At 45.1% G+C, this 26,435-nt stretch overlaps 1 protein-coding gene across 1 annotated transcript; it reads left to right on the plus strand.

The window, feature by feature from the left end:
- On the plus strand, positions 1 to 26,022 carry LOC108441057 (leucine zipper putative tumor suppressor 3). Its single transcript, XM_017720348.2, has 6 exons — positions 1 to 55; positions 14,054 to 14,644; positions 16,465 to 17,040; positions 19,584 to 19,904; positions 20,800 to 21,030; positions 22,970 to 26,022. The coding sequence occupies exons 2-6, from the start codon at positions 14,144 to 14,146 to the stop codon at positions 23,729 to 23,731; spliced, it is 2,391 nt and encodes a 796-aa protein (XP_017575837.1). The 5' UTR covers positions 1 to 55; positions 14,054 to 14,143; the 3' UTR covers positions 23,732 to 26,022.
- The last annotated feature ends 413 nt before the right edge of the window (positions 26,023 to 26,435 follow it).

The following is a 26,435-nucleotide window of genomic DNA, read 5'->3' on the forward strand; positions in this document are numbered from 1 at the left end:
GCGCGCTCCCGAGCTCCGCACCGCACCAAAACCACACGCCGAGCCGCCGCAGACAGTAAGTGCTTTAGAAAAACCGTCCGCGCCTGTTTTCCTCTCTTTTCTCTCCCTTCAGCGCGAACCTGCATGCTTTCCCCTCCCCAGCGCGCGAGAGAAGACGATGCTGTGTGTAGATGCGCGTGCGTGCGTGCGTGTTGTGGGGCTTGTATGGTGGAGAAAGAAGGGAAGAAGAAGAGGAGGAGGAGGAGGAGGTGGTGGTGGAGGTGGAGGTGGAAGTGGAGGTGGAGAGGGGGGGTGGCAGGGTGCAGAACACCGTGTTAAACGACGATTGCACGAATGTACCCCCCCTTCTCCCCCTCCGTGTCATTGCACGAGAAGCAAATTCGTTTTGCTCCCCGTTATGTAACGCAGAAAACGGGGCTCGCGCGGGCTTGTGCTGCCGCCGCCGTCGCCGCTGCCTGTGGTGCCCGGGTGTGTTGAAGCAAGCCCACCATTGGGGCTCCATTGTGCTGGATGGAGGCAAACAGCACTAACGCGAGCAGTGCTCCTATTCGCCAGGCTGCGTGCTCGAATTTCCCCGTTCCACCTTAAATGGTGCAGCAGTTACGCTCTGTCTCTGTCTGCACCGTTTAAGGTGGGACGGGGAAATTCGAGCGCGAAGCTGCTCAGATAGGAAGCTGCCTGGCTTACAAGCCACTCAGTGCACACACCTCAAATAGCCTGTTCTCCGGAAAACGTGTGAGCTTCATGGTGTTGGCCATTTGTGCCTGCTTGGGGATCAGGCTTGGGGTTCATATGCAAGGCCTGGGTGAAGGGATGAGTGCTGGAAAGCTTGTGGTGGGCTTCAAATACAGGCCTAAGCATCACACACGTTCTCTCTGTGCCTTTTTTGAGTGCTCTATATTTACGGCATGTCATTTGAGCATCTCAGGCTGCTGTAAATCAGGTTCACGTGATGGCTATGAGTGTCCAGGCTCATCTGCATCACTGTGGGTCTTTCACTGGTGGCCCAGCATCTCAGATTAATGACGCTCTGATGTCAGCGTGTGCCTTTTACATAGCATAGCATTGGAAAGGACTGCATGGAGGCCTGATCCTACACTGGGGCCAATGGAACGAGGCACTGATGCCAATTACAGGTCTAATATCCATGAGTGAGTGTGTATTGCAGGGGCAACGCCATCATCACAAAGTCTTCCGATCGTCTGGAGGAGGGAATTATAGAAGACAGCCCAAGCGTGGTGGTGTGTGTGCAAGCGTACAGGGCCTATATGAAGCATGGGAGTGATGATGTAATGCGTGTGAGTGAGCGACTGTAGCAGAAAGAGAGAGGTAGTGGAGGCACGTGCCACTGCCAATCCAGTCCAGCACCCCTGCTGGACACATTGCAGCGCTGCACACAAGCGCTGCTCCTGCTGCTTACCAAGATGGCACATGACTTGAAGGGATGGGGGACTTAAAGAAATTTACACAGTTCATACTAAATATATGAGGGAGGGGTTTCCATACGACTCTGTTGTGTGCATAAAAAAGTGGCAGGAATAAAAAAAAGAGTGTACAGCATTTTGCAGGACCCGAACGCTTGTCCTCATAATCTTTTTTTTTTTAAATACTAATATCTACCTTTCATAATTAGCCATCATTTTAAACATGCTTGTTACTGCAACTCCAAAACATGTCCAGTAGGCTCCGGCAGTGCATTAAAGGTGCGGTGTGTAAGATTTAAGAGGGTCTGTTCGCAGAAATGGAGTGTAGTATACAAAACCATGTTTTCATTAGTGTATAATCACCCGTAACTACGCATCCCTGTGTTTCTGTTAGCTTGGAATGAGCCCTTCATATCTACGCTGGGAGCGGATCCTCCAGAGAACCTCCTCCGGAGAGGAGAATCACCGCTCTGTAACGTCTTCTGGGTTTCTCAACAGCTAGAGGGCGCTCCCGAGCGGCTGCAAAAAGAATGAGTTGGAGCATTTGAGCAAAATCATAGTTTATAAATGCTTAAATATTTTTAGTGTAAAAGAAAGCCGTCATTACCTGGACACAGAACAGCGTAAAACATTTTAACACTGCTGTTATATTTTTAAGAGCTTTTAAACTATGGCATGAGCTTGTACGTTCATGACGTCAGCGAGCGCAAACAGCCGATGAGTTGCTCCGCTCGCCAGCCAATCAGCACTCAGTAGCAGTAATGTTAGGTCCTGCTGCCCAAAACTTGTTCGCTGTAGAAAAAAGGAAACAAACAGGTGAGTTTTCTTTGCGTTTTTAGTGCAACTTAACTTTTCGTTTTAATCCTCTGAGCTTCCTTTACTCCCATTCTTTGGGGACTCGCTCGCAGGCGCCCTCTGCTGTTTAGCGATCCTGATTTTGATATAACAGGGGAAATAGGAAGTGGCCACTTTTCTCATAAATCTGCTCTGGATTGTTGCCATGTTGCGCATGTGTTGTGAGAAGCTTTGAACCCAAAGTTTGAAATGTGGAGGATCATAGTTATTATTTAGCACAAGAAAAGCAAAGGAGGGTAAATCCTCTTCATGAAAGAAGCAAAAACATGAGGAAGCAAAACAAAATCAGGAAAGGTGTTGGCAGAAAACCTGACAGCCACCATAGGTTCTACTACACACCGGAAAAGGGGGGCAGTCGTGGGCTGGAGGTTAGGGAACTGGCCCTGTGACCGGAAGGTTGCTGGTTCGATCCCCAGTCCTTGAGCAAGACACCTAACCCCCAACTGCTCCCCGGGCGCCAGGATAGGGCTGCCCACCGCTCCGGGCAAGTGTGCTCACTGCCCCCTTAATGTGTGCGGAGGTGGAATTTCCCCAGAAAATTAAAAAAGTATCACTTACTTAAAAAAGGGAAACTCTGCAACCTCACCACTAGATGCCACTATATCTCACACACTGCACCTTTAATAGTCAGGCTAAAACCCAGCTGCAGCTCCTGTGCTATGACAGAATACAGTTTAATGAGCCACATCAGTGTTTGAGATGTTGTGTTTACTTATTTGCTTAATTAGTTTTTTATTATTGGAAAGCAGCACTGAGGGCCGGGTTGAGCTCTGTCATATGGCTCTCGGTCCACAGCCTAACGAGTCACTGGCTAGAGTGGGTACAGTTAGCTTCCCCTCCACACCAGACTCTCCTGGTTGAGAGCCCCCACGATGGCAGCAAGTCCTGTGTTCCCCTCTTAATGCACTGCCAGAACTCACCATAACAAACAGGTTTGAGACTCTGAGCTCCTAGGATTTAGCCCCCCTCACCAGACACCAGTGGAACTCGGAAGTGAAGCTCTGTTTACATATTTGAGATGATTCGTCGAGCTTTTCGTGCCTCTGTGGTTCACCAGCCTCGTACTCGTTCTAGTCGTCCAATAGTTTAATATCCACCCATGCTTTCTTAGGCATTAGAGAGCTGAATACTAATAAAAACGGATACTTTCAAATTATTTGGCCACCCCTACAAATAAGTGAGCTAAAAGCCACATTACTCTGCTGCTTCTGACGACAAGAAGCACAGCTGCAGATGAAAATGATTTGGCTGCGTCTCAAATTACGAATAGTCGCTGACACAACAGGTTTATTTCCAAAAAAAAGTTCAAAAGCCACGTTTACATGCAGCCTAATAATCCGACTAATATCTCAGTCGGAATACAGTGCGCCCATGTAAACACCTCAATCACGATGCATATCACAATATCGAACTTTTCTGAGATTAAATAAGCTGGAACACAGAAATTAGAGCCTGTAGGGCCAAATATAGACAATACTATAAGAATAATAAAGCAGCTGGTTGTTCAAACTGCACTGCATTAAGTCAAATTAAACATGGCAGATTTGTGCTCAGTTATGAAACGTCATTGAAAATAAGTGTAGAAGGTTTTGTTCTGAAACTGGCAACATATTGTACTAATAGTACAGCAAATGTAGAGCTGGGCGATATGTAAAACTTTGTGTCATCATATTTCATGAAGTTTTCCTGAAACATGATGTGTTGTGATCATTTTTTTTCTGATGTGATTAGTTGGAGCAGACCACTTTAATAAACACTGTCAAAGACTGTCAATCCAGTCGTTTGTAGTTAATTTGTTAATCCAGTCATTTGTAGTTTGCGCTAAATCCAATTAAACAGGACTAAGGATGCTCTCGTTTGAATCAAACAGGCAGCTAAGCAGTGTTGTTTAAGTACTAACGATATCCACAGCACACCCAGAGGAGCATATTGTGATATAATTCATCACAATAACGATAATTTCCGTCGTATTACTGCCAGTACTATTTTCAACATGCTATTTATGACGGTAGTATGCGAATTGAGGCACAGGCATCAACACTATATCTGGGGTGAAGGTTGCTGGGATACGATGGGCAACGAAAAAGTGGAAACAGTGAATCCAGCCCTCATTAAATGGGCACTGCCCGCTCTGCCTGGCATCTCCACTCTGTAACGTGAGACATTATCTTTCAGAATTTGCACATAAGATTGACCGAATTTCCAAATTTTAGGTAATTTGCTTCAGCTTTGCTAGACGTTTGAATGGAAACCTCGCTAAGGTCAGTCGGTCACGACAAGTTTGGTGTCCGAAGGTTCTGCACTGTAGCTATGGCGATAACGTAACTTAAATAAGAAATGTTTTACGTTAGCCTTGTAGGTCCATTACAAAAGTAAAGAAGCAACCCTTGGACACCAGACCTGCCGTGGCCGATCCACAACGTTTGGGCTAAGGAGGCAGTTGTGAGCATTCGATTTTTTTGGTGAAACATTCCTTTAAGGAGGAACTTCATTTAAAGTGGCGCAGAATTTGAGCTGGAACTCCAGTTAAGGTTAAGTTGGAACTGCATTTAAGAGAGCAATGAATTTAAAGTGGCACTGAATTTAAGGCGGCAGTAGATTTAAGCTAGCATTGAATTTAAGACGGCAGTGAACGTAATAGCATATTAATATACTTTGTGTGCTTCACATGTTACAAAGGTGTCATAAAGCATCCACAGCGGTAACAGATGTGCAGAGGTGGGTGATTAGACAACAGCTGTGTTCCAAAGCCCTGGGCTGCAGCAGAGATAGGCTGCATTTTGACCTGCCGTGTCGTAGACGGCTGCTCCAAAGTGAAGCACCCTTCATAATACAGCCTAGAAATGCAGCCTACGCTTTGAGTGACTTCGGGGACGCAACTGATGGATCCTTCCAGGACTTCGGTTACCTACAGTTCTCTGCGCATGAACAACACTAAGGAAAAGAAAGCATCACGAAAATGGTGAAATAGGAAGCCCTTGGAGATTTAGAGCTTTTTCTAAAAAGTAAGTTTGTTCACGTGCTTGAATTCGTCTTCGTTTCCTTATGAAGTGTAAAACGATTGATTCATTAAAGCGTTTGCCCATATATCGTATTTTAACCAGAGGTATTTGTATATGTGTAGTTTATTGTATGGCATGAGCTTGTGGCCGTACAGTGCAACGGGCTCACCAGCTCCCAGTTTCAAAGGCCGGATCTTTCTGGTGACGTCACCACACAGCCTCGTTAGGAATGTTCCACTTGTGTGACCAATGCGCTACTAAGGAGGAGTCTTCACAGGGCAGTCCTACCGAGGACCAGTCCTACCGAGGATCCGCCCAGCCTTGGCTGCAACCAAGGCTTTGGAACGTAGTGTAAGCTTTTCAGGAGCTTATCGTAGATGTACATATGAAACGTCTTTAAAGCAGTAGAATGAGCATAATTTGGCATGTTTTATTGGGTTTAGTGCAGTGCAGTTGGTTTATCATTCTTGTATGTATTGTTTACATTTGGTCCTAAAGGTTCTATTTCGTATATTTCAGCTAATTAAATCTCAGATAATACAATGGTAATTGTAATTTTTTAACATTTTTAAAACTGCTCATTTGTGGGCTTCTTTGGTCTCGTTTTCAGCCCGTTTCTGTTTCTTTTCTGTTTGGAGGGCTGTGTAGCTCTAAGGCTTCACCCTACCCCTCTATCTCAACAAAAATCAGGACACCCTACCGCTAGAAGTCAATGCCCAAAACGGAGGGCTCAGGGCTAAGTGGTAGGGGCGAGGGGTGAAATGGGGTTGGACTTTTAACTGGACAAGACTAATGTGGTTTTGTTAAATACAGGGTGTGAAACGCCTTTCGCTTTGCTCAAACCTGCATACCAACATATCAAAATATCAAATGTTGAAACTGAGAAATTTGATTGTTGAAATTTTGAAAAATATATGCCCATCTTGAATTTGATGCCAACAACATGTTTCAAAAAAGTTGGGACGGGGGCCTGTTTACCGCTGTGTTTCATCACCTCTTCTTTTAAACAGCACTCCGTAAGTGTTTGGGAACTAAGGAGACACTGCTGTTGCTTTGAAAGTGAAATGTTTTCCCGTTCTGCATCGGTGTAGGGATTCAGCTACTCATCACTTCGGGGTCTCCTTTGTCATATTTTTTATTTCATAATGTGCCAAATGTTATCAGTGTTGACAGGTCTGGACTGAAGGCAGGCCAGTTTAGCACCCAGACTCTTTTAATACAGAGCAGTGCTCAGTCCATTTTAACTTAACTCAGGCCCAGAGAAGGTGGCAGTGTTTCTGGGTCCTGTTTATATGTGGTTTCTTCTTTGCGTTTAAGAGTTTTAATTAGCACTTGTGGATGCAGCATCAGACTGTTTTCATAGGCAGTGTTTTTGAGAAGTGTTTCTGAGCCCATGCAGAGATTTCCACTACAGAATCATGTCTGTTTTTAAGCAGTGCTGCCTGATGGCCCAAAGATCACGGCCAGCAAATACAGTTTTTTGGCCTTGTCCCTTACATACAGAGATTTCTCCAGATTCTCTGAATCTTTGAAAGTTATTATGTACCATAGATGATGAAAAGGAAAAGTTCTTTGCTATGTTATTCTTGAATTGTTACATTATTTGCCCACTCAGTCGTTCACAGAGTGGTGAACCCATCATCATGTTTACTTCTCAAAGACCTAGCTTCTCTGAGATGCTCTTTTTATACCCAGGCATGTTACTGACCTGTTGCCAATTAACTACCAGGTGTTTCAAGCATTATACAACTTTCCCAGGCTTTTTTGCCCATCTCCAAACTTTTTTGGAATATGTTGCTGGCATCAAATTCAAAATGGCCATATATTTTTGAAAAAACAATAAAAATTTCTCAGTTTCAAATTTTGATTTGTTGTCTTTGAAGCATTTTAATGAAACACAGGGTGTAAATGGTTTGCACGTCATTGCATTTTGTTTTTATTTACATTTTTCACATTTTCATATGGGGTTGTACGTTGCAAGGCAGATAGATATCGCAGTCACAAAATTTTAAATCACAATGTTTTTTTTTTTCATATCATGCTGCCCTGGCAGCAGCCACAGCTGTTTACAGGAAACACAGAGAGAAATTCACTTACAGTAATCAGTAATATCAGAGATTTCATGGGTGAATATTTAACAGCTTCACTCCAGACATATCAAGGTCCAGCTGTCCCTGCCTTGAAGACAAGGCTCTGAAACAAAGAGGTTTTGGTGTTTGTTCTAATAGAAGTCTCACTGCTGATTGCGTGATGTCATGATCGTACAGCTCTTGGGTTAGCTCATGGAACTTTCTGGGAGGGTCCCACTCGGGCTGCAGGTACGTATGGGATGTTTCAGAACTATGTCAGTAGCGAGGAAGTCGGTCAGTTGTTGGCACTGCGTGGTGGCAGGGTTTAAACCATGACCAGTGGAAGATCAGGATGAGATCACTCCAGTCATGTGTTTCCTCTTCTCTATGTATCTTTTTTTTGACTGAGCGTTATACAGAATGGATGTATGTGCAGATATTTAATAATAAGTGATACTGCAATATTCAACAAACACAGTATTGTTATTGTAGACATATTGTAGACAGTTTCTGTGCATCCTAACCTGTCCAGGGTGTATCCTGCCTTCCGCCCAATGACCCCTGGGATAGGCTCCAACACCCCCCCACCACCCTGAGGGAGAAGCGGCTTAGAAAATGTGTGTATGTGTGTGCTTTCCCAAGTGATGAACGTGAAAGAAAGAAGTGGGTTCATGTGAGTTACAGCCATAATTTAATTTAAACAAAAGTAAACCGAGGAAGCTGTGAGGTACTGGAAAGCGGGAGAGCGCTATCTTTCCAGGCTAGCTGTTTTTAGCAGCCGGCTAACTTGAAACAGCGCTCAGTCACTCGTACAGCGTGGCTGAACTGATGTTAAAAACATCATTGATGTTAAAAACATCAAACAAGACACGAAAGCGCCGCTTTCAGTTCAAACGTAGCTAAAAGGAGGACACACTGCGGTTCACCCCTCAAGTTACCATAGAGAAATCCAGTCGTCTGCTAGCTGGTGTTTAAACACTGTGACATGCTCTGGCAGGGATGTGGTAGGACTGATGGCAGTGAGGCGGTGTGATCCATCTCTGATGTATCGAGTCAGCTCATATTTGCTGGTTGTACTAAGTTGACGTTGTTGAGAAACTAAACAATTTAGCTGTTGTGGCCACTTGTTTAGCGTTTGCAATGGGATAGCCGAGCGCTCGTCACCACACAGCTAAAAATAATCTTTTCTTTCTTTTATGACTAGAACAAAAACTGCAGCCGTGCTTTTAAGTGATACTTTTTTTTTTTATTCCACCTCTGCATTTAACCCATCCGTGAAGTGAAACACCACATACACACTAGTGAAGACACACACTAGGGGGCAGTGAGTGGTGGGCAGCCCTATCGACGGCGCCTGGGGAGCAGTTGGGGGTTAGGTGTCTTGCTCAAGGACACCTCAGTCATGGACTGTCAGTGCTGGGGATCGAACCGGCAACCTTCCGGTCACAGGGCCAGTTCTCTAACCTCCAGCCCACGACTGCCAGCAGATAAAAACATCTCACCAGACACTTTCTCCCACTGTCCCATGACAGATTTGAGAAATGATAAACGATAGTTTTAAACAGCAACAAATCGCCCATTTTTCGCGATACATATCGATATCGAACGATATGAATTTTGTTTATCGTGATAACATTTTTGGCAGTATCGCCCAGCTCTATGTATCCATTATAAATACTGTTACTGCATTGTAGTCAAGCAAGATTGACTTCAGAATTCATTTTTAGCGCATGTTTACGGTGCTGTTATTTCATACTCTGTCCTGTGTAGAGCAGCACCCAGTCTGAACGTCAATAATCTTAATAAAACTGTCCAAAAACGAGAAAGCCAGACAAAGACTGCTAAGCCGTTATACAAAGAGCCATTAAGTCAGATAATAATCTGCAAAATGTATAATCACCATCACATTATTGCTACTTAAAGTGACTTTCAGAATACCACATGTCAGAGGTGTGGACTCGAGTCATGTGACTCCGACTCGAGTCGGACTCGAGTCACCCAGTCAAGTCAGCGTTATTGTCAATACTCAGAGTTGAAATTGCGTTACTCTCAGACCCAGTGGTGTAGCGATAACTAAATAGACGGTAAACAGGAGAAGTGTGAATTTAAATAGACACTAAATAAACACTAATCATAAAATAAACACTAATTGCAGAAAAATAGAATAATAAAAAATAATATAAATATAAGAAAGTCCCTGAAGTGAACAGTAAAGTGACATAAGGCACATACAGATGAACATCTGTAGAATGAGCTTATGGAGCAGTTAAAGTGATGGGTGCGTAACAGAATGTCAGATTTGGACTCGACTTTGACATCAGCACCAGTGACTCAGACTCTGACTCTGACTCGGACTTCATCCTAGTGACTCGAAAAGGCTCGAGACTCAAAGTGGAAGAAACGTGGAGAGTCTGACTGCAGACGGGATCGACACAGTTGGTTCTTTTTCAGGTGAATGGATTCGTTTCCTGCCGTAAATTGAATAAACAGCGGCGTCGTCTGACGTCTGTCACTGTGTTTATGGGTTTAGTTTATGTCAGAAGACGAGAAGAGAAGCACCAGAGCTCAAGCTGAACTCCGTAAGCTGGAAACGAGTGAAGCCCCAACAGCCGAACGAGCGCAGCGTTCACCACGAGGCTGAAGTTGACTTTTTATTCGACAGACTCATATTAGAATTAGCCGTTCCACCTTAAATGCTGCAGCAGTGATGTGCCAGAACGTAACTGCACACCATTTAAGGTGGAACGGAAAATTCAGATAAGAAGCTGGTGAAGAAAAGTCAGCGTCAGCTTCGTACCTTCACCATCACTTCACTGTCTCTTCTGTACTTTGTTCGGCTCAGTCGCTTTGGCTTCTGTCGTCTAAATTCAGCTTAAACTAGTGAGTCCATTGTTTTATGTGTCGGTCTCATGTGCTGAGTGCTGTTTATCTGATGGGGCCTGTTTTGGAGTCTACCAGGTCTTCCAGGTGGTTGTTAGGAGCCCCACTTTCTGTGTGGCTTTTAATCCTTTTTCGATTTATTTTCCTTTGACTTTCTTCTTCTTTGTGCAGGTGGATTATCTTCTGATCTCCTTAGAAATATCTCCTGAAAAATTACTAACTTGTACTTAATGGCCCTTTTTTTGTCTCATCCTTTCAAGAGCATTCAAACCTTGAGCAGTCAAACCTGACATTACTGATTTATGGCCAGCAAGGTTACTTAATATGCGCTCTCTTTTCAGCGTCTGTGTTCCTGTTCTCATTTTTACATCCATCTCTAATAGATTTTAATTAGCTTCAGTTTGAAGGTGACAGCAGTGTCTGGACATGTTACAACACTGAATCGGAATCAACCAAGGCAGCTGTTTTTTTTTTCTTCTCATGAATTAGATACGTTAAGTGAGATGTATTATCTTCAGCATAGCCTTGCCCTAGTGTTTGTAGTGAGTATGGATGTTTGGTGATACCGCCAGACAATTTCTTCAAAATATGCTCAGCATCCGACAGACGTTTGGATTCGAACAGTATTTTAAACCAATATTTCATGATTTATTGTACCCCTGTGTTTATTGCACTCCAGAAGAGCTGAGTGTTTGAGGTGATGTTGGGTTACTGTGTCTAAACGTCTGCATTTTGTTCATTCTACTGCATTTGTATTATAAATCAATGTACATCATGTGCTACCCCAGGCACAAGGAACACGCTGGAGGCAGGATTCAGGGCTGCAGCAGCCGTTTAAGTTTTAATCACACGCCAAATAAACACAACAACCAAACAAAGCCCACTTTTCAGTGGCTTCTACCTTTTCAGCTCTTCACTCAGTCTCTCGTTAAGGGCAGCGTGAGCGCCCGAGCCGAGAGGGAACACCCCCCCCACTCACAGCTCGTCCACCTGGATTGAACATGAGGCTAATTAATGTGGCCTTACTGCGGGACTGGAGACGGCGCCCAGGAGACAGGGTTCAGGACTGTTCCTCTCCCCGCCGTCCACTCGGAGCTCGGGCCCTGCCTTCCTGCCGGTTCTCACAGCCGATATTGGGGCCCATGGATGGGCGCACGCCACAGTTTTCATTGATTTATTGCCGTTTATGTATCCGTATTGGCAGATATGTTCCCATATCAGTGCATCTTGAATTTCTTATTGAAATTGTACTGCATACAGAGACTCTTGTTGAACTCCAGACTCACTGGTAACAATATCAGCAGACATTTGCTTAAAATAATGTCATCTTCAGTCAGATTTGACTGATATTTCAAACCGATTCAAATTTGGTTCGTTTTGATGAGGTATTTATTTGATAATACCCTCACTGTGTGACCCAGATTGTTGGTGGGTTTGATATGTGGTCCCAGTTGGTCACAGTAAAGTCATTTCATCAGGTTCAGTCATTTGATTAGGTGTGCAATATGACGATATCAGATTATAACGTGTCCGTGATACGCCATCACAGGGAGATCTTTGGGTCCTGTTACAATGCAAAATATATCCGCTGCAGTGCTATGCACAGACAAGCGATGTGGGCTTTTATTTTCCCTCAGTCAAAGCCCACTGTTTGCTAGTCCCTTTCATGCCCACCCTAGAGGCATGCAGATAAACCAGTCGTAGCGTACCATCAGTGTGCTGAAAATCAAGCACTGAGGAGGTCCGTACACTGCAGCCAGCACAGGCTACCGATAACGTTACAGCAAGACCAAAACAAACAACGCTAACATGAGCATTTCAGGGAGGCGTTCCAAATGAGAAGACAAGCGAACGATGGAAAGAGGTAACAGAAGCAATAACATCTTATCTGGCAAAGGATACGGTTCCCATCAAAACAGTGGAAAACGAGGGGTTCCAAAGACTCCTCAAAGTAGTTGATCCGCAGTTTGAGTTTCCCAGCCACAAATACTTTTCCAACACCATCATTCCACGGATGTACGCTGAATGTCGTGCCAAGATGGAAAATAAAGTTCAAAACATAATTATTTTTGCAACAAGTGATTCTGGCTGTTACTGGTAGTGTTGTTTACCTCGTAAAACCAATTAAAATTGCACACACACAAAATCTGTTCAAAAAGGAACGTTGGCCAAAATGGTCTGTTTTTCCTTTTTTCTTTGAGTACTGTATTTTTAAATGGGGAGATTAGTTTGGTTGTACTGTTTAGTAACTTGCAAAATGTATTAAAAACCAGCATGAAAAAGAATCGGGATAAAGTTATGAAAAAAAAAGTTTAATCGTGAAATGATATTGTTGCCATATCGCCCACCCCTAGCTAAGCTTTCTGTATGCTGCCGTATCGTCTATCACTGTATAAAAGATGCGCAACGCTTCTTTTGTTGTTGGCTGTTGTGTTTTTGACTTGTTTATTCACGCCAACGATAAACCGAGATGGATATGGGATACTTCTGTTCTTATGGATGTGTTTGCTTGTTCAAACAGTTTTTGTGTGTGACCCAAACTAAATGAACTTTGAGAATGTTCAGCTTTTTAAATCACGTTCATTAGAAAATTAAAGGAACAGCAGCGCTGAGAAATCACACGATCAGCCGAGAGGAGCAGATTAAAGTACAGAAATAGACACTTTCTGGCTTTGGCCTGAAGAGGTTAATATGAGTCGTAATGAATCGTTGAGCGGCTCTAATGAAAAACAAATGTTAACGATTCCACCTTTTTTTTGTTTGTTTATCACATTTCGTTTCTATTAAAGTTTCTATTTTGTGTGGTTCTTTAAGGTTCAATAGAAAAAATGCTTTTTTACGATAAAACAAAGTCATACCACACAGATCGGGCGTAACATCATGACCACCTCCTTGTTTCTACACTCATTGTCCATTTTATCAGCCCCACTTACTGTATAGGGTCACTTTGTAGTTCTACAGTTCTTCAGTGGTCAGGACCCCCACGGACCCTCACGGAGCAGGTACTATTTGAGTGGTGGATCATTCTCAGCACTGCAGTAGCACTGATGTGGTGGTGGTGTGTTAGTGTGTGTGTTGTGCGAGTGGATCAGACACAGCAGTGCTGCTGAAGCTTCTAAACACTGTGTCCACTCACTGTCCACTCTATTAGACACTCCTACCTTGTCGGTCCACCTTGTAGATGTAAAGTCAGAGACGACAGCTCATCTGCTGCTGCACAGTTTGTGTTAGTCGTCCTCTAGTCCTTCATCAGTGGTCACAGGACACTGTTGGCTGGATGTTTCTGGTTGGTGGACTGTTCTCAGTCCAGCAGTGACACTGAGGTGTTTAAAAACTCCAGCAGCGCTGCTGTGTCTGATCCACTCAGACCAGCGCAACACACACTAACACACCACCACCACGTCAGTGTTACTGCAGTGCTGAGAATGATCCACCACCCAAATAGTACCTGCTCTGTGAGGGTCCATGGGTTTCCTGACCACTGAAGAACAGGGTAACGAAGTATCAGAGAAACAGATGGACTACAGTCTGTAACTGTAGAACTACAAAGAGCACCTGTAACAATAGAAGAACTTTTTTGGGTGCTATATAGAAACATTTTCAAAAAGGTGCTATACAGAACCGTCTACAGCACATTCTCCACTAATCTGAAGAACACTTTGATGATGCAAAGAGCCCTTTAATCATGCAAAGGATTCATTGAGTGTTCATGGTTCTTTATAGGATGTAGGAATTCTTTTCATAAAATTGTTAATATACTGTATTGATGTGATAATCAGGAGAACACTTTAACAGAACACTAACTCTGTCCTCTCCTGTGCAGTGTGTACACCTGCGGCCCACCCCGCACACCCCGCCCGCCCCAGCCTGCTGGTGCTGCGGGCGGCCGAGTGAGGGGCCCTGCGCTCCTGGCATGGGCAGCGTGGGAAGTGGAGCCTCCAGCCAGCGGGCCATCACCATGCGCAGCGTGGGCACACGCACCACCCCTAACGGCCCCCTGGTAGCCCGCCGCCGCCTGGATGACCGCAGCTTCAGCGCCGACCGCCTGCCACCGCCCGCCACCAAAACGGCCGGCGTGTTGGTACCGGACGAGCCCAGCGGCTACAGCGGCCAGAGGGAGTGCCACGGCAACAGCCGCGACCCTTCTCACAATGCCTCTTCCTCCAGCCGGCAGCACACCGCCAACGGGGAGCGACTGCCATCCAGCTCCTCGTTCTCCAACGGTGCGGCGAGGAGAGAAAGCCACAGGCGAGGGGAGAGCATGGACATGTGTGGAAACAGCATAGTCCTCACAAACGACAAGAACGGCAGCCACCAAGCGCCGCCGCAGCACAAGGACAAGAGCAAAGCCAAGACAGACAACCAGACCCCTCCCAACATCCTACCCGTCTCCGGCAAGCTGGAGCAAGCACAGGTACAGCACGGGGGTTGAGGTTGTTCTTTAGGCTATGTTCATATTTCCAGGCTGAAGTGGCACAAATCTGATTTTTCACCCTGATGTGACTCAGATCTGGTGTTTTCAGGGCTGTGTGGACGCAAATCTGATCTTTTCAAATCCGACCTGAGCCGCTTTCACACGTGGTCCTAGATCGCATACGTGTCCGATTCGTGGCCACGTGACCTGAATGTGACGCTCAGATCAGAATTCATGTGCTTTTTTTCCCACTGCGCGTGACCATCATCCAGCGTTACCATGGCAGCAGCGCCAAACAGATGTTAAAGCCTCTAAACGGTGGAAAAGCAGCTCATCTCACCTTCTTCTCCTTCGTCTGGCTCTAATAATGAAGCTGAGAGCTGATCAGAGTTAATGATCGTTCTGCTCGTTAGTTTGTGTTTGTACTGATGATGCAGTGATTCAGTCACGTGATGTTACTGAGTAGGAGGAGCTCATGAGGGTCAGTTCAGGAGCCGGTTCATCACATTAATGACTGATTTAAATCACTTACCTAAACGAATGAGAACCGTCATGTCAGAGAGATCGGATTTGAGCGAAAAATCGGATTTGAGCAACGAGGCTTGTAATGTGAACGTATCTTTAGCAGTTGCTGTATTAAGTGTCTGATGAACTGGTGGTCATTCAATTGATTGGTCATGAAGTACGCCATGGAAGTATGTTTCTCCATTTGAACGACATCAGCGTGGCGCTAGATGGAAGGAGAGGAGGAACGATTGTATGGCTGTCCAGCTTCTCCCTTTAAAGGGTTGCACTGTTACTGCTATTAGACATATCTACCATACCTTATGGCAGGGGTTGGCAATGTATGCATGCAGCTCTTTTATTGTCCTGTTATGAGAAACTGCCAAACACTAAAGTCACGAGGCTGAAGTTTCTCATTCGCTAGCTTCTTGTCCGAATTTTAAGTAAGTCTGCGTTTTCGTTTATATTATACGTTTAGCCTATTCTAGATCATTAACACATACCAAGACATATTTACAGCCGAATTGCTGTAGCTTCCAAGGTGCTTTGCTCGTCTGCCTGATGTCGGCTCGCCCTTTGCAGCTATAACAGCTTCAGCTCTTCTGGGAAGGCTTTCCACAAGGGTTAGGAGTGTGTTTAAGGGAATTTTTGACTGTTCTTCCAGAAGCACATTTGTGAGGTCAGACACTGATGTTGGACGAGCAGGCCTGGCTTGCACTCTCCGCTCCAATTCATCCTGTAGGTGTTCTGTCAGGTTGAGGTCAGGACCCAGTCAAGTTCTTCCACACCAAACTCACTCATCCATGTCTTTATAGACCTTGCTTTGTGCGCAAGGTGGTTAGATTTTTGTTGAAAGGACAAACAGGCTCTTCTTAACATTTGGGTTGTCGACCCCTCCCATATGGGTACATCTTGCTGTTGTACAGAAACTTTAACTTGTGTGTTTCCATGCACTGTTTGTGTTAGCCATCCTCTGGCCCTTCATCAGTGGTTAGTCTCTGGCAGTCTTGTCAGGGGCTTTTTGAGTGGTGAACCACTCTTAACCCAGCAGTGACAGTGAAGTGTGTAAAATCTCCAGCAACGCCGCTGTGCCACTCCTACGAGCACTGCTGCCATGTCAGTGACACTGCTGTGCTGAGTGTGGTTCACCTCCCAAATAATACCTGAACATCAGCAGTCCTTTTCATCTGATAAAGGCAGAGGACAGCTTACTAATTATGCTTAGCAATAAATGGGCTGTAGTCAGTAATTGTGTACCTGCAAAGGTGGACACACTGTTCAGGTGAATTAATCCTTCCCCCACACTTCCTCTTTAGGACCCTGACACACTGGTCCGTCCCTCTGCCTTCAAGCCTGTGGTCCCCAAGAGTTTCCACTCCATGCAGAACCTTGTGTGCCCCCTCCAGGCCAGTGCAGGTGCTGGAGGGGGTCCAGGCAGCAGTGGCAGTGGAGGCAGCGGAGGCGAGAGAACAGGGCACGCTGCCTCCGCGGCTCGCCGCGAACAGGACAGTCCAAACAGCCGGGGGGGGAATCACTCTGGTGGTGGTCGGGCTGGTCAGGGCAGCCTGTCGGACTCTGGGAGGAACTCGTTGACCAGTCTGCCCACCTACGCAGGCTCAGGCTACGGCCCCCCACCGGCCCTGGGACCTCTCAGTGCCTCTACCAGTCACATCAACCGGCTGGGCACGGCTGGCCTGGACAAGCCGGACAGACCTGGCTACCAGAACGGACTCAGCGCCTCAGACAGCGGCCACTCCTCTTCAGGCAAGAGCTCTTCGTCCTATCAACGGCTCAGCCACCTGAGCGATGCCCCTGCACCTCTCCGGCCCTCGCCTTCCTCGGACGACGTCATCCGTGACCTGGAGGATCGCCTGTGGGAGAGAGAGCAAGAGGTGAGGAGGAAGGATCTGTTTTTGTTTGTTAATTGAAATTTTCTTTTTACAGCAGTCTTCTCTTTATGTGAAATATATATAGAGCAAAAACCACAGTATGGCCAAAAGTATGTGGACTTGGAGTTGTGTACGCACATAGCCATAAACTAATACTGGCAGTAGAATGGGATGCATTGAAAAGCTCAGTGACTTTAAACATAGTCCTGTCAACAGATGCCAACAAGTCAGTTTGTTAAACTTCTGTCCTGCTAGGTCTGCCCCAGTCAACTGTAAGTGCTATTACTGAAAAATGGAAGTGTCTAGGAGTAACGACAGCTCAGCTATGAAGCTCTAGACCACGGAAAGTCACAACTGATGCAGGGGGTGGGTGGGTAATAAATTGTTATTTTTGCTTTGTAGATATTTTATTACATATACAGTACTAGGGCTGAAAGATGAATCGCATTTATATCAAAAATCACAATTTAAGTGGAATGTTCAGATCATAAGAGCTGCAGTTTTTTTTATAGCCTACAGTCTTCAAAAAGGTTCTTTAAAGAGTCTAGTTCTAAAAAGGGTTCCACTATTGTTATGATGTCAGAACATTTCGGTGCTGTATAGAACCATATACAACACCTTCTCCATCAATCTGAACAACTATTTCTTAGCATGCTAATGGATTATTGAGTGTTTCTTAACTAAAGAACCCTTGAAGAACCTAATAAGAGCTTATAAAATGCCTGTAGATGAGTTAGACCAATCAGAGGCAACCAAACGTCCATGTGTTATGACATCACAACCACAACTTACTTGCAGTTTGGCTCACTACATTCAGGGGTCAAGCCAGAAAAGGTGGATATTCTGGTCTATTCTGGAATTTAAATTGCAGCTGCAATATTAGTTGGATTAGATGCACGTAATTACAGTGGGGCAAAAAAGTATTTAGTCAGCCACTGGTTGTGCAAGTTCTCCTACTTAGAAAGATGAGAGAGGTCTGTAATTTTCATCATAGGTTCACTTCAACTATGAGAGACAAAATGAGAAAAAAATCCAGGAAATCACACTGTAGGATTAGATAATAGGATTAGATTAGATGCATTATATTTCCCAAAGTATTCGCTCGTCTGCCTTCACACGCATATGAACTTGAGTGACATCCCATTTTTAATCCATAGGGTTTAATATGATGTCGGCCCACCCTTTGCAGCTATAACAGCTTTAACTTTTCTAGGGAGGCTTTCCACAAGGGTTAGGAGTGTTTATGGGAATTTTTGACCGTTCTTCCAGAAGCGCATTTGTGAGGTCAGACACTGATGTTGGACTCATTGCTCCAACCTGATTTTCGCTCAAATCCGATCTCTCTGACACGACGGTTCACACTCGTTTAGATAAGTGACTCAGATCTGTCATTAATGTGATGAACCGGCTCCTGAAATGACCCTCATGAGCTCATCCTACTCAGTTACGTCACGTGACTGAATCACTGCATCATCAGCACAAACTAACGAGCAGAACGAGCTTCGCTGAGAAGATCGTTAACTCTGATCAGCTCTCAGCTTCGTTATTAGAGCCAGACGGAGGAGAAAAAGGTGAGATGAGCTGCTTTTCCACCGTTTACAGGCTTTAACGTCTGTTTGGCGCTGTTGACATGGTAACGCTGAATGATGGTCATGCGCGGTGGAAAAAAAATGAGCGATCCGATCTGAGCGTCACATTCAGGTCACATGGACACAAATCGGATACGCAGCCAATCTAGGACCACATGTGAAAGTGGCTCAGATTTGTGTCCACACAGCCCTGAAAACACCAGCTAACAAATTGGATTTGTGCCGCTTCAACCTGGTAATTTAAACGTAGCCTAAGAAGCTGCTGGTATTCTCAGAACAATGGACTGACTACCCCAGAGTCCAGACCTCAGCATCACTGAATGTGGGATTACTTAGATCATGAAAAGCAGAAAATGCAGCCAACTTCTAAGACTGAGCTTTGGAGGTGTAGAACTATCCCTGCAGATGCCTTGGAAAAGCTGAGAGTCTCCTGAAAAGAAAGCAAGCTGTAATAAAGGCAAAGCGGGAAACCCCTGAATTTAGTTGTTTATGCTCCTGTGTAATTTTTGTTAAATGCATCTTTTCTGATCTTTGCTTTTCTCCTAAAACTGAAAAATGAATGTCTGATTTTTTGTGCGTAATGGCTGTTTTGACTGTATTTGAAAAAATGGAAGCAGAGTTTCTCGCGTTGGCTTAGTATATAGTGCACGTTATTTTTGTGATGTTTGACACACTATGACAGAAATATAATGACATGCTGCTCTTAACTTGTCAACCTTGTTATCAGTGGTATTTTGTTTAGTGTGCGATGCAGTGCTCTGTCATAGGCCAAGAACAGGCCATATTAAAGCAACAGAATGTGTCATTATATTGCCCAGCCCTATTTTGTGCAGTCCAAGCTTCTGCGTGGTGATGTGTGACTGAGTACTCCAAGGAAGCTCTGCCACCTTCTACACGCTCTCTAACACGTTTACCTTGAAACCCTTTCAAGCGCAGTTTTCATTATTCTTGTCTTAGGTGCTCCACATGCGGCGGAACTTGGACCAGAGCGAGGCGGCCATCGCGCAGGTCTTTGAGGAGAAACAGCGGGTTTGGGAGCGTGAGATGGAGGAACTGAGGCAGAACTACGCTGGACGGCTGCAGCAGGTGACCCGCCGCGCACAGCGCTCGCAGCAGGCCCTTCAGGCCCAGATCACCCGCCTGCAGCAGGACAAGCGCCGGCTCCAGGACGAGATGACCCTGCTGCTGGCCCAGCGAGAGGAGCTGGAGAAGAAGTGCCTGGACTACAGGAAGGAGCAGGCTGACCTGCTGCCCAAACTGGAGGAGACCAAGTGGGAGGTGAGAGAGTGATGATCATTGGTTCCTCAAAAAGAGCCTAATCTGTGATTATCAGCCACAGGGAAAAATATGCTGTACTCTAGTTTAACAAAAAGTTAGGGGTCATCCTTCCACTCAAAATGTAATCGTACCAAAACCTTTTCTTCTATCCACAGGAGTCACTGGTGTAACTGATCATCATTGGTGTTACGTAATAAAGGTCACACCAGAGACATTTTAAATGAACAATGCATTTTACTAAATTACCGCTGCAGAGCATCAAACCGCACGCTGTCAATCACAGAACATCCACTAAAATATGTCATTTAGTCCATTTGTTTCACAGTCACCTCGGAATAAAGTCGGTCACACCAGTGACGTCGGCTAGAAGCTTCATATGAGATCATGAGCCGAACGAGAAAATCTCTGAGAACTGAGAGACACAGTGGACTCACCACCAGCTTTTCTTCATAGATCCTCAGAAAACAAGTCAAAGGAGGTCGAGTGACGTCATCGGTGTGACTTTTATTTCAGAATACGATTTTTGGTCACGTGGTAACACCAGTGACGCGAATCCTGGGGAACTTTCATTCTATATTTTATAACATTTATTTGCCATTTGTTTTCTTTACGTCATTTAAATCATATATTTCAAAATCATGTATAGATTTTTGCTGTAAAAATTGCAAAAAAAAACGTTTTTCCACCTCAAATTATGGCCTCACTGTTTATACATGACTGTGAGGATGAGCTCTTCTGTGGTGCTTGGAATTAAATATGGTTGATTTTATCAATTGCTGAATTGAGGCTCAGGGAGGTGTGATTGTTCAAATGACTTATTCAGTGATGACGTAAGATTACCTGGAGCATTTTTGTGTGGCTGTACGGATGTCACCCCCCTCACCTTGCTTTCCAGGTGTGTCAGAAGGCAGGTGAGATCTCCCTGCTGAAGCAGCAGCTTCGGGACAGTCAGGGCGAGGTGACTCAGCGGGCAGGTGAGATGGTGGCCCTGCGCAATCAACTGAAGGAGTTGAACGCCCAGCTGAGGGAGAGGGAGGAGGCCGAGATCAGCCTGAAGGAGTCCTTCTGCACCAAGACTCTGGAGCTGGAGCGCTGTGAGGCCGAGCTGCAGGCCATGCTGGCAGAGGTGCGGATTTAACCCTTAAAGCAGCTTATCAATATTTATCTGTTCAGTACATCATTACACTCAAAATTACGATGGCATTTTAGGGCCACTGGTAATAAAAATGAAAAATATTAGACTTAGAGAATTAAGTCGGAATATTTTGAGAATAAAGTCGTACTATTTCGAGGAAAAAGTCATAATATTTGGAGGATAAAGGAGACTGACTGTAGGAGGGCTGCCATAACATGTTGGGGTCTCAGTTGCTGTATTGGCCCCGGCGTTCCACTCACTCCTGTCTCCTTGTGGATCGATCAGTTTGATCAAAATTCTCATTATCTGTAAAACTTGAATGGTGCGGAGATGTAGCCCCCATTTCTTTATGGGTGGAATCGATATGAAAGTATAATCCCACCAACGCACCGCCCCTCATTTAACATGAGGAGGTGCTGCCTTCCCTTTGCAAAGCTCTTTCCTGGGATTAATGCCACTTTACTGTCATAATTCTACGACTTTTTTCTCAAAAATTTACAACTTTTCAACAATTCTCAGTCTACTGTTGTAGTTGTACAAAATACAGCCACTTCAGTGTTCATTGGCGAGGTAGTAGAAAGTAGCTGTGCCTGCTTATTGGTTGTTGTTCTCTTTTTCAGTTCTCATTTTTATGAGCGCAGTACTGGGGCAGTCATGTCATGTACATGTGGTTCGGTGCTTTACTTTGAATAATACTCCTCAATCAGCTCATCAGTTAATTATGATCTCTTTAACTTAATTTCTGTGGAACTTGACAGTTATATGAAGCAGTTCAGCATGCCACTGGCCACTGGTGTGCAGTCATGTTAGAACAGGAAGGGGTCGTCCCCAAACTGTTCCTACAAAGTTGGGAGCGTGAAATTGTCCAAAATCTCTTGGTGCTGAAGCTTTAAGAGTTCCTTTCACTGGAACTAAGGGGCCGAGCCCAACTCCTGAAAAACAACCCCACACCATGATCCCCCCTCCACCAAACTTTACACTTGGCACAATGCAGTCAGACAAGTACCGTCTCCTGGCAACCGCCCAACCCAGACTCGTCCATCGGATTGCCAGATGGAGAAGCGTGATTGGTCACTCCGGAGAACACGTCTCCACTGCTCTAGAGTCCAGTGGCGGCGCTTTACTCCACTGCATTCCACGCTTTGCATTGCGCTTGGTGATGTAAGGCTTGAATGCAGCTGCTCGGCCATGGAAACCCATTCCATGAAGCGCTCTACGCTGTTCTTGAGCTGATCTGAAGACCACATGAAGTTTGGAGGTCTGTAGTGATTGACTCTGCAGAAAGTCGGTGACCTCTGCACACTATGCCCCTCAGCATCCGCTGACCCCGCTCTGTCATTTCACGTGGCCGACCACTTCGTGGCTGAGTTGCTGCCGTTCCCAATTGCTCCCACTTTGCTATAATCCCACTGACAGTCGACTGTGGAATATTTAGTAGTGAGGAAATTTCACGACTGGACTTGTTGCACAGGTGGCGTCCGATCACGGTACCACGCTGGAATTCACTGAGCTCCTGAGAGCGACCCATTCTTTCACTAATGTCTGTAGAAGCAGTCTGCAGGCCTAGGGGCTCGGCTTTATACACCTGTGGCCATGGAAGTGATTGGAACACCTGAATTCAATGATTTGGCTGGGTGACTGAACACTTCTGGCAATGTAGTGTATGTGTGAATATATATAGCTGCTGTTGTATCTCCATTTTTGTCATGTTTCAGTTTTTGACATAACATGAAAATGCCTGTTGCCCTTTACATTGGGTGTAAATTTCATGACTTACATTAAAAGTAAAGAAGGTTTTTTCTTCTCCTGTAAAGTTACCATTTTGGAGATACGAGGTTTTCTTCTGACAACAGCGATATAATACATGTTAAATATATGTTATATGTTTGATATATCTCATCACCCTTCCATCTTTCTCTCACCCCCACAGGTGTCCGTGCTGAGAGACAAGCTGAGCGCATTCGAGATGGAGGTGGCTGGGCTGAAGAAAGCCCTGAGCGAGCTTAGCACCACCGCTAGTGCTCGCGCAGTTGAACCCAGCCTGGCCGATATGGGTCAGCTGGTGCTGTCCCGGAGTCGCGAGCGCCTCCTTTCCCCTCTGAGCCCCCCGGAGACCCCGACCTCTACTATGCCAGCCTCTCTCCCTCCCCTCCCGGCCCTTCCAGCCATCCCAGCCCTGCCCCCTCTCCCTGCTCCCGCCCCTTTGCCTGCGCCAGACCCACTGCTCAGCCTACAGAGCGACGACTCGAAGGCGCAGCGGCAGGAGGCAGGCGACCTGCGGCGGCAGCTGGAGCTTCTACAGGGTGAGCTGCGTCTGGAGCGGCAGCAGCGTGAGCGGCAGGCCCTCAGCTTCGCCCAGGAGCGCCAGACATGGCAGGGCGAGAAGGAGCGTGTGCTCAAGTACCAGGCGCAGTTGCAGCTCAGCTATGTGGAGATGCTGCAGAAGAACCAGGCGCTGGAGGAGCGCGTGGACCAGCTCGGATCACAGCTGTCCACTCCTGTCCTGGCTCTGCCCGCCTCCCCGGGGTCTCCGCCGCCGCCAGCGGCCAGCCCAGACCTCCAGACGCCGGCGTCCGTGGCCATATCGCTCACTTCCCCGACTCCGCCAGCAGAGGAGAAGAAGCTGCACCAGCTGGCGCCTCCTTGGCCCGTCCCGACTCGCCTGGAGAGGATCGAGTCGACGGAGATCTGATCTGCCGGCGGCGAATGTGACCTCTTCGATGCAGTAAAATTAACAGCTTAAAGCACCGATTACAATAGCGATTACAATTACAGTTGTACAAAAGTACGAATGAGTACAAAACCCCTGAAACAAAAACGAAAAAGGTCATGCCTACAGCTTCTGAGGACAGTCCAAGGATGCCCTGCTGAGTGAGGCAGAGGTCAGGGTTGAGGGGTATATATATGTTTGTGTGGCCTTATTGACTGACCTATAGGGAAAACAGCTCTGTGGCTTAGTTGGATTCGGTCTGGTTTGGTTGTAGAAAGAGCTGGCCCTGAGTCTGTAGCCAAGGGGAAGACAGAAGTACCTGGATTTAACACTCAGGGGACAAGGGATCAGGCATTAATAATCCAGACTTAAGGCTAGACTGTTGGAGCTTATTAGCCACGGTGCCCTCTTAGCTGGAGAGCGGCTACCTGATACCATTCGGTATTACATTCGCGATGACAAATTCACATATCGACAAGGTTAAATCTCTATAAAAATCGAATCAGTCTCAACAAATGGCAAAACCTATCAAAAAAACACTGTGGGTATTAGATAATCAGCATCTCTCTTAAATACCGCTCCTCAGACAAACTCCAAGCCCACAACGACAACGTAAACAAGATAGAATCCGAAATAACTGAAGAGACTCTTCTTTTGTTCTTTGTTTACTCCAATGAGAAGCTATGGGAAGACCCGATGTCTTCCCGTTTATGGTGCTTGTCCATACCACACAAGTGTTTTTTTTTGGTGAACAGAAGGACCAAATATTCCTGAGCTGGTGCCGGTCTCGAGTTCCCTTAGTAGCGGATGTAGTTGCAGTAATTATTACCAGCGGACTCCAAGGCCTGGTGTGCGTTTTCGCATAAGAGCGTGCCTCAACCCTCCTGCTCTGTTAGCGAAAGCAGTGGCGGAGGACTTATCACATGGTCATTTGACTCAGAACGTATTTACCAGAACATTTGTGTTTAATTTTGTTTTTTTTTTCTGGCCTTTTTTCGTTCCAACGTTTCCAAAAAACAATGTAGAGTATATTAGAAAGAGAGAGAAGTATTAAAAATAAAATAGGTCAACGCACTTTGGTTTCTTTTTAAGAGAGCGCTTGTTGGCGGGTTCTTAACAGTCAGCATCTGCTGAAAGCTTGACGTTTGGTTTATGAAGCTGCTAGTCAGTGGGAGGAGTCCAGCGGCTGAGCCAAAAAAGGGCAATCGGAGTAGTTTGCGGAGCCGGAAGCGCTTCTAAAGCGCGTTCCCTCCGCCGTTAACGCATTATATTTGAGCAGGACCTTACTTTCTTCCAAAAAAACACAAAAAAACAACAAAAAAAAAGAGAGGATATGTGTCAATGTATACTTTCTGAAAGTATCATTTAGAATATTTGACTTCAGAAAAAAAATATATATAATATGCAGTAGATTGAAGTGATGTTTTGAAGTAAGTACACCGTGTACACAGGCTATGTTGCCATATTTGAATGGGTTATAAAGACCGAGAAACGTCAGTCGTGTGGTTGTCGACGGGGATTAGGTAGTGAGGTTGTGTAGTGTGGATTGAGACTGAGGGAAAAAAATAAAAGGTTTAGATACATTTACAAAAGGTGGTGATGGGAAAGAGATGGTAGCATTAAAAAAATAAATAAAACTGAAAAAAAAAAGCGGAAACACTTGACTGTAGGTTTCTGCTCATAAGGCTACATGACACATAAGCTTGTCATAACAACCGACATAACCCTATGTAAATGCTTATGAATGCTGCAGTAACTGGCATAAAAGCTACTTTAGCCAACTTTGATCAAAGTTGGCGAATGTATCCTTTATAGCAAATGACTCTTGCTGGAAAAAGTATTTATAAAGAGTTATGTAGGGTTATGTCAGTTGTCTTAACAAGCTTATAGAGGTTATGAACAGTACCCTATAGTAAAGTGTTCCCCAAAAAACACCTTTTGTCACAAAGCCGACAGCTGTATCATAAGTTCTATTGTACCACTATCATGGATCCAACAGATTAGGTTAAAACGGTGTCCCTGGTCTTTGGCTAAGGCTTAATCTCCATCCCGTCTTGAATTGAGGCGCTTTTGTAACCCTTATAAGTCAAGTCATTACTTTCATTTCCTATACACTTTAAATGGAACATGTTATGTATTAATGTCATAGCGTGCAATTAATTACACTTTTGGTTCAAATCTGCGTGTAATTTTGGCTTTTTTCTGTTTGATTTGATATTAAGAAATGAAAAAATGTCAAAAATGAGCAAAAAAACACCAAAAAAAAACAAGCCTGTATGAACATCTATAACATGAAGTTCAGTTCAGACACTTTTTTTAAAATCTTCTGCTTACAAACGTACAAATGTGGTATGGATTGAAAGTAGTGATGCACCGAAATGACACTTCTTCCCCGAAACCGAAATTCAGACCAAAACCAAACCGATTTTTTAAATTGTTTTATTTATGCTGTTGAATTAACATAATAATGCTGACGTTGCTTCAAATGAGATAAAACTAAGTAAAAGTCAGTCATTTATTCAGCCTCAGTAAAAGGGTGGGCGAAAAATTGACTCTTAGACGCATCGCGATGCAGACAGGGACGATTCTGAATCGCACAACATCACAAATGCCAAAGTCTATTTTCTAAATATTTCATTTATAACGCAATGTTGATGGAACGCAAACGGCGGAACTTGGAAGTGCG

Source organism: Pygocentrus nattereri, chromosome 23 (genome assembly GCF_015220715.1).
Source record: "Pygocentrus nattereri isolate fPygNat1 chromosome 23, fPygNat1.pri, whole genome shotgun sequence".
Classification (NCBI taxonomy): Eukaryota; Metazoa; Chordata; class Actinopteri; order Characiformes; family Serrasalmidae; genus Pygocentrus; species Pygocentrus nattereri.

Excerpts from the sequence above, each read along its gene's own strand:
- LOC108441057 (XM_017720348.2), top strand. The coding sequence starts at position 14,144 with ATGGGCAGCGTGGGAAGTGGAGCCTCCAGCCAGCGGGCCATCACCATG. Across the intron at positions 14,645-16,464 it reads GCAAGCTGGAGCAAGCACAG|GACCCTGACACACTGGTCCG; the intron begins GTACAGCACGGG and ends CTTCCTCTTTAG. Across the intron at positions 21,031-22,969 it reads TGCAGGCCATGCTGGCAGAG|GTGTCCGTGCTGAGAGACAA; the intron begins GTGCGGATTTAA and ends TCACCCCCACAG.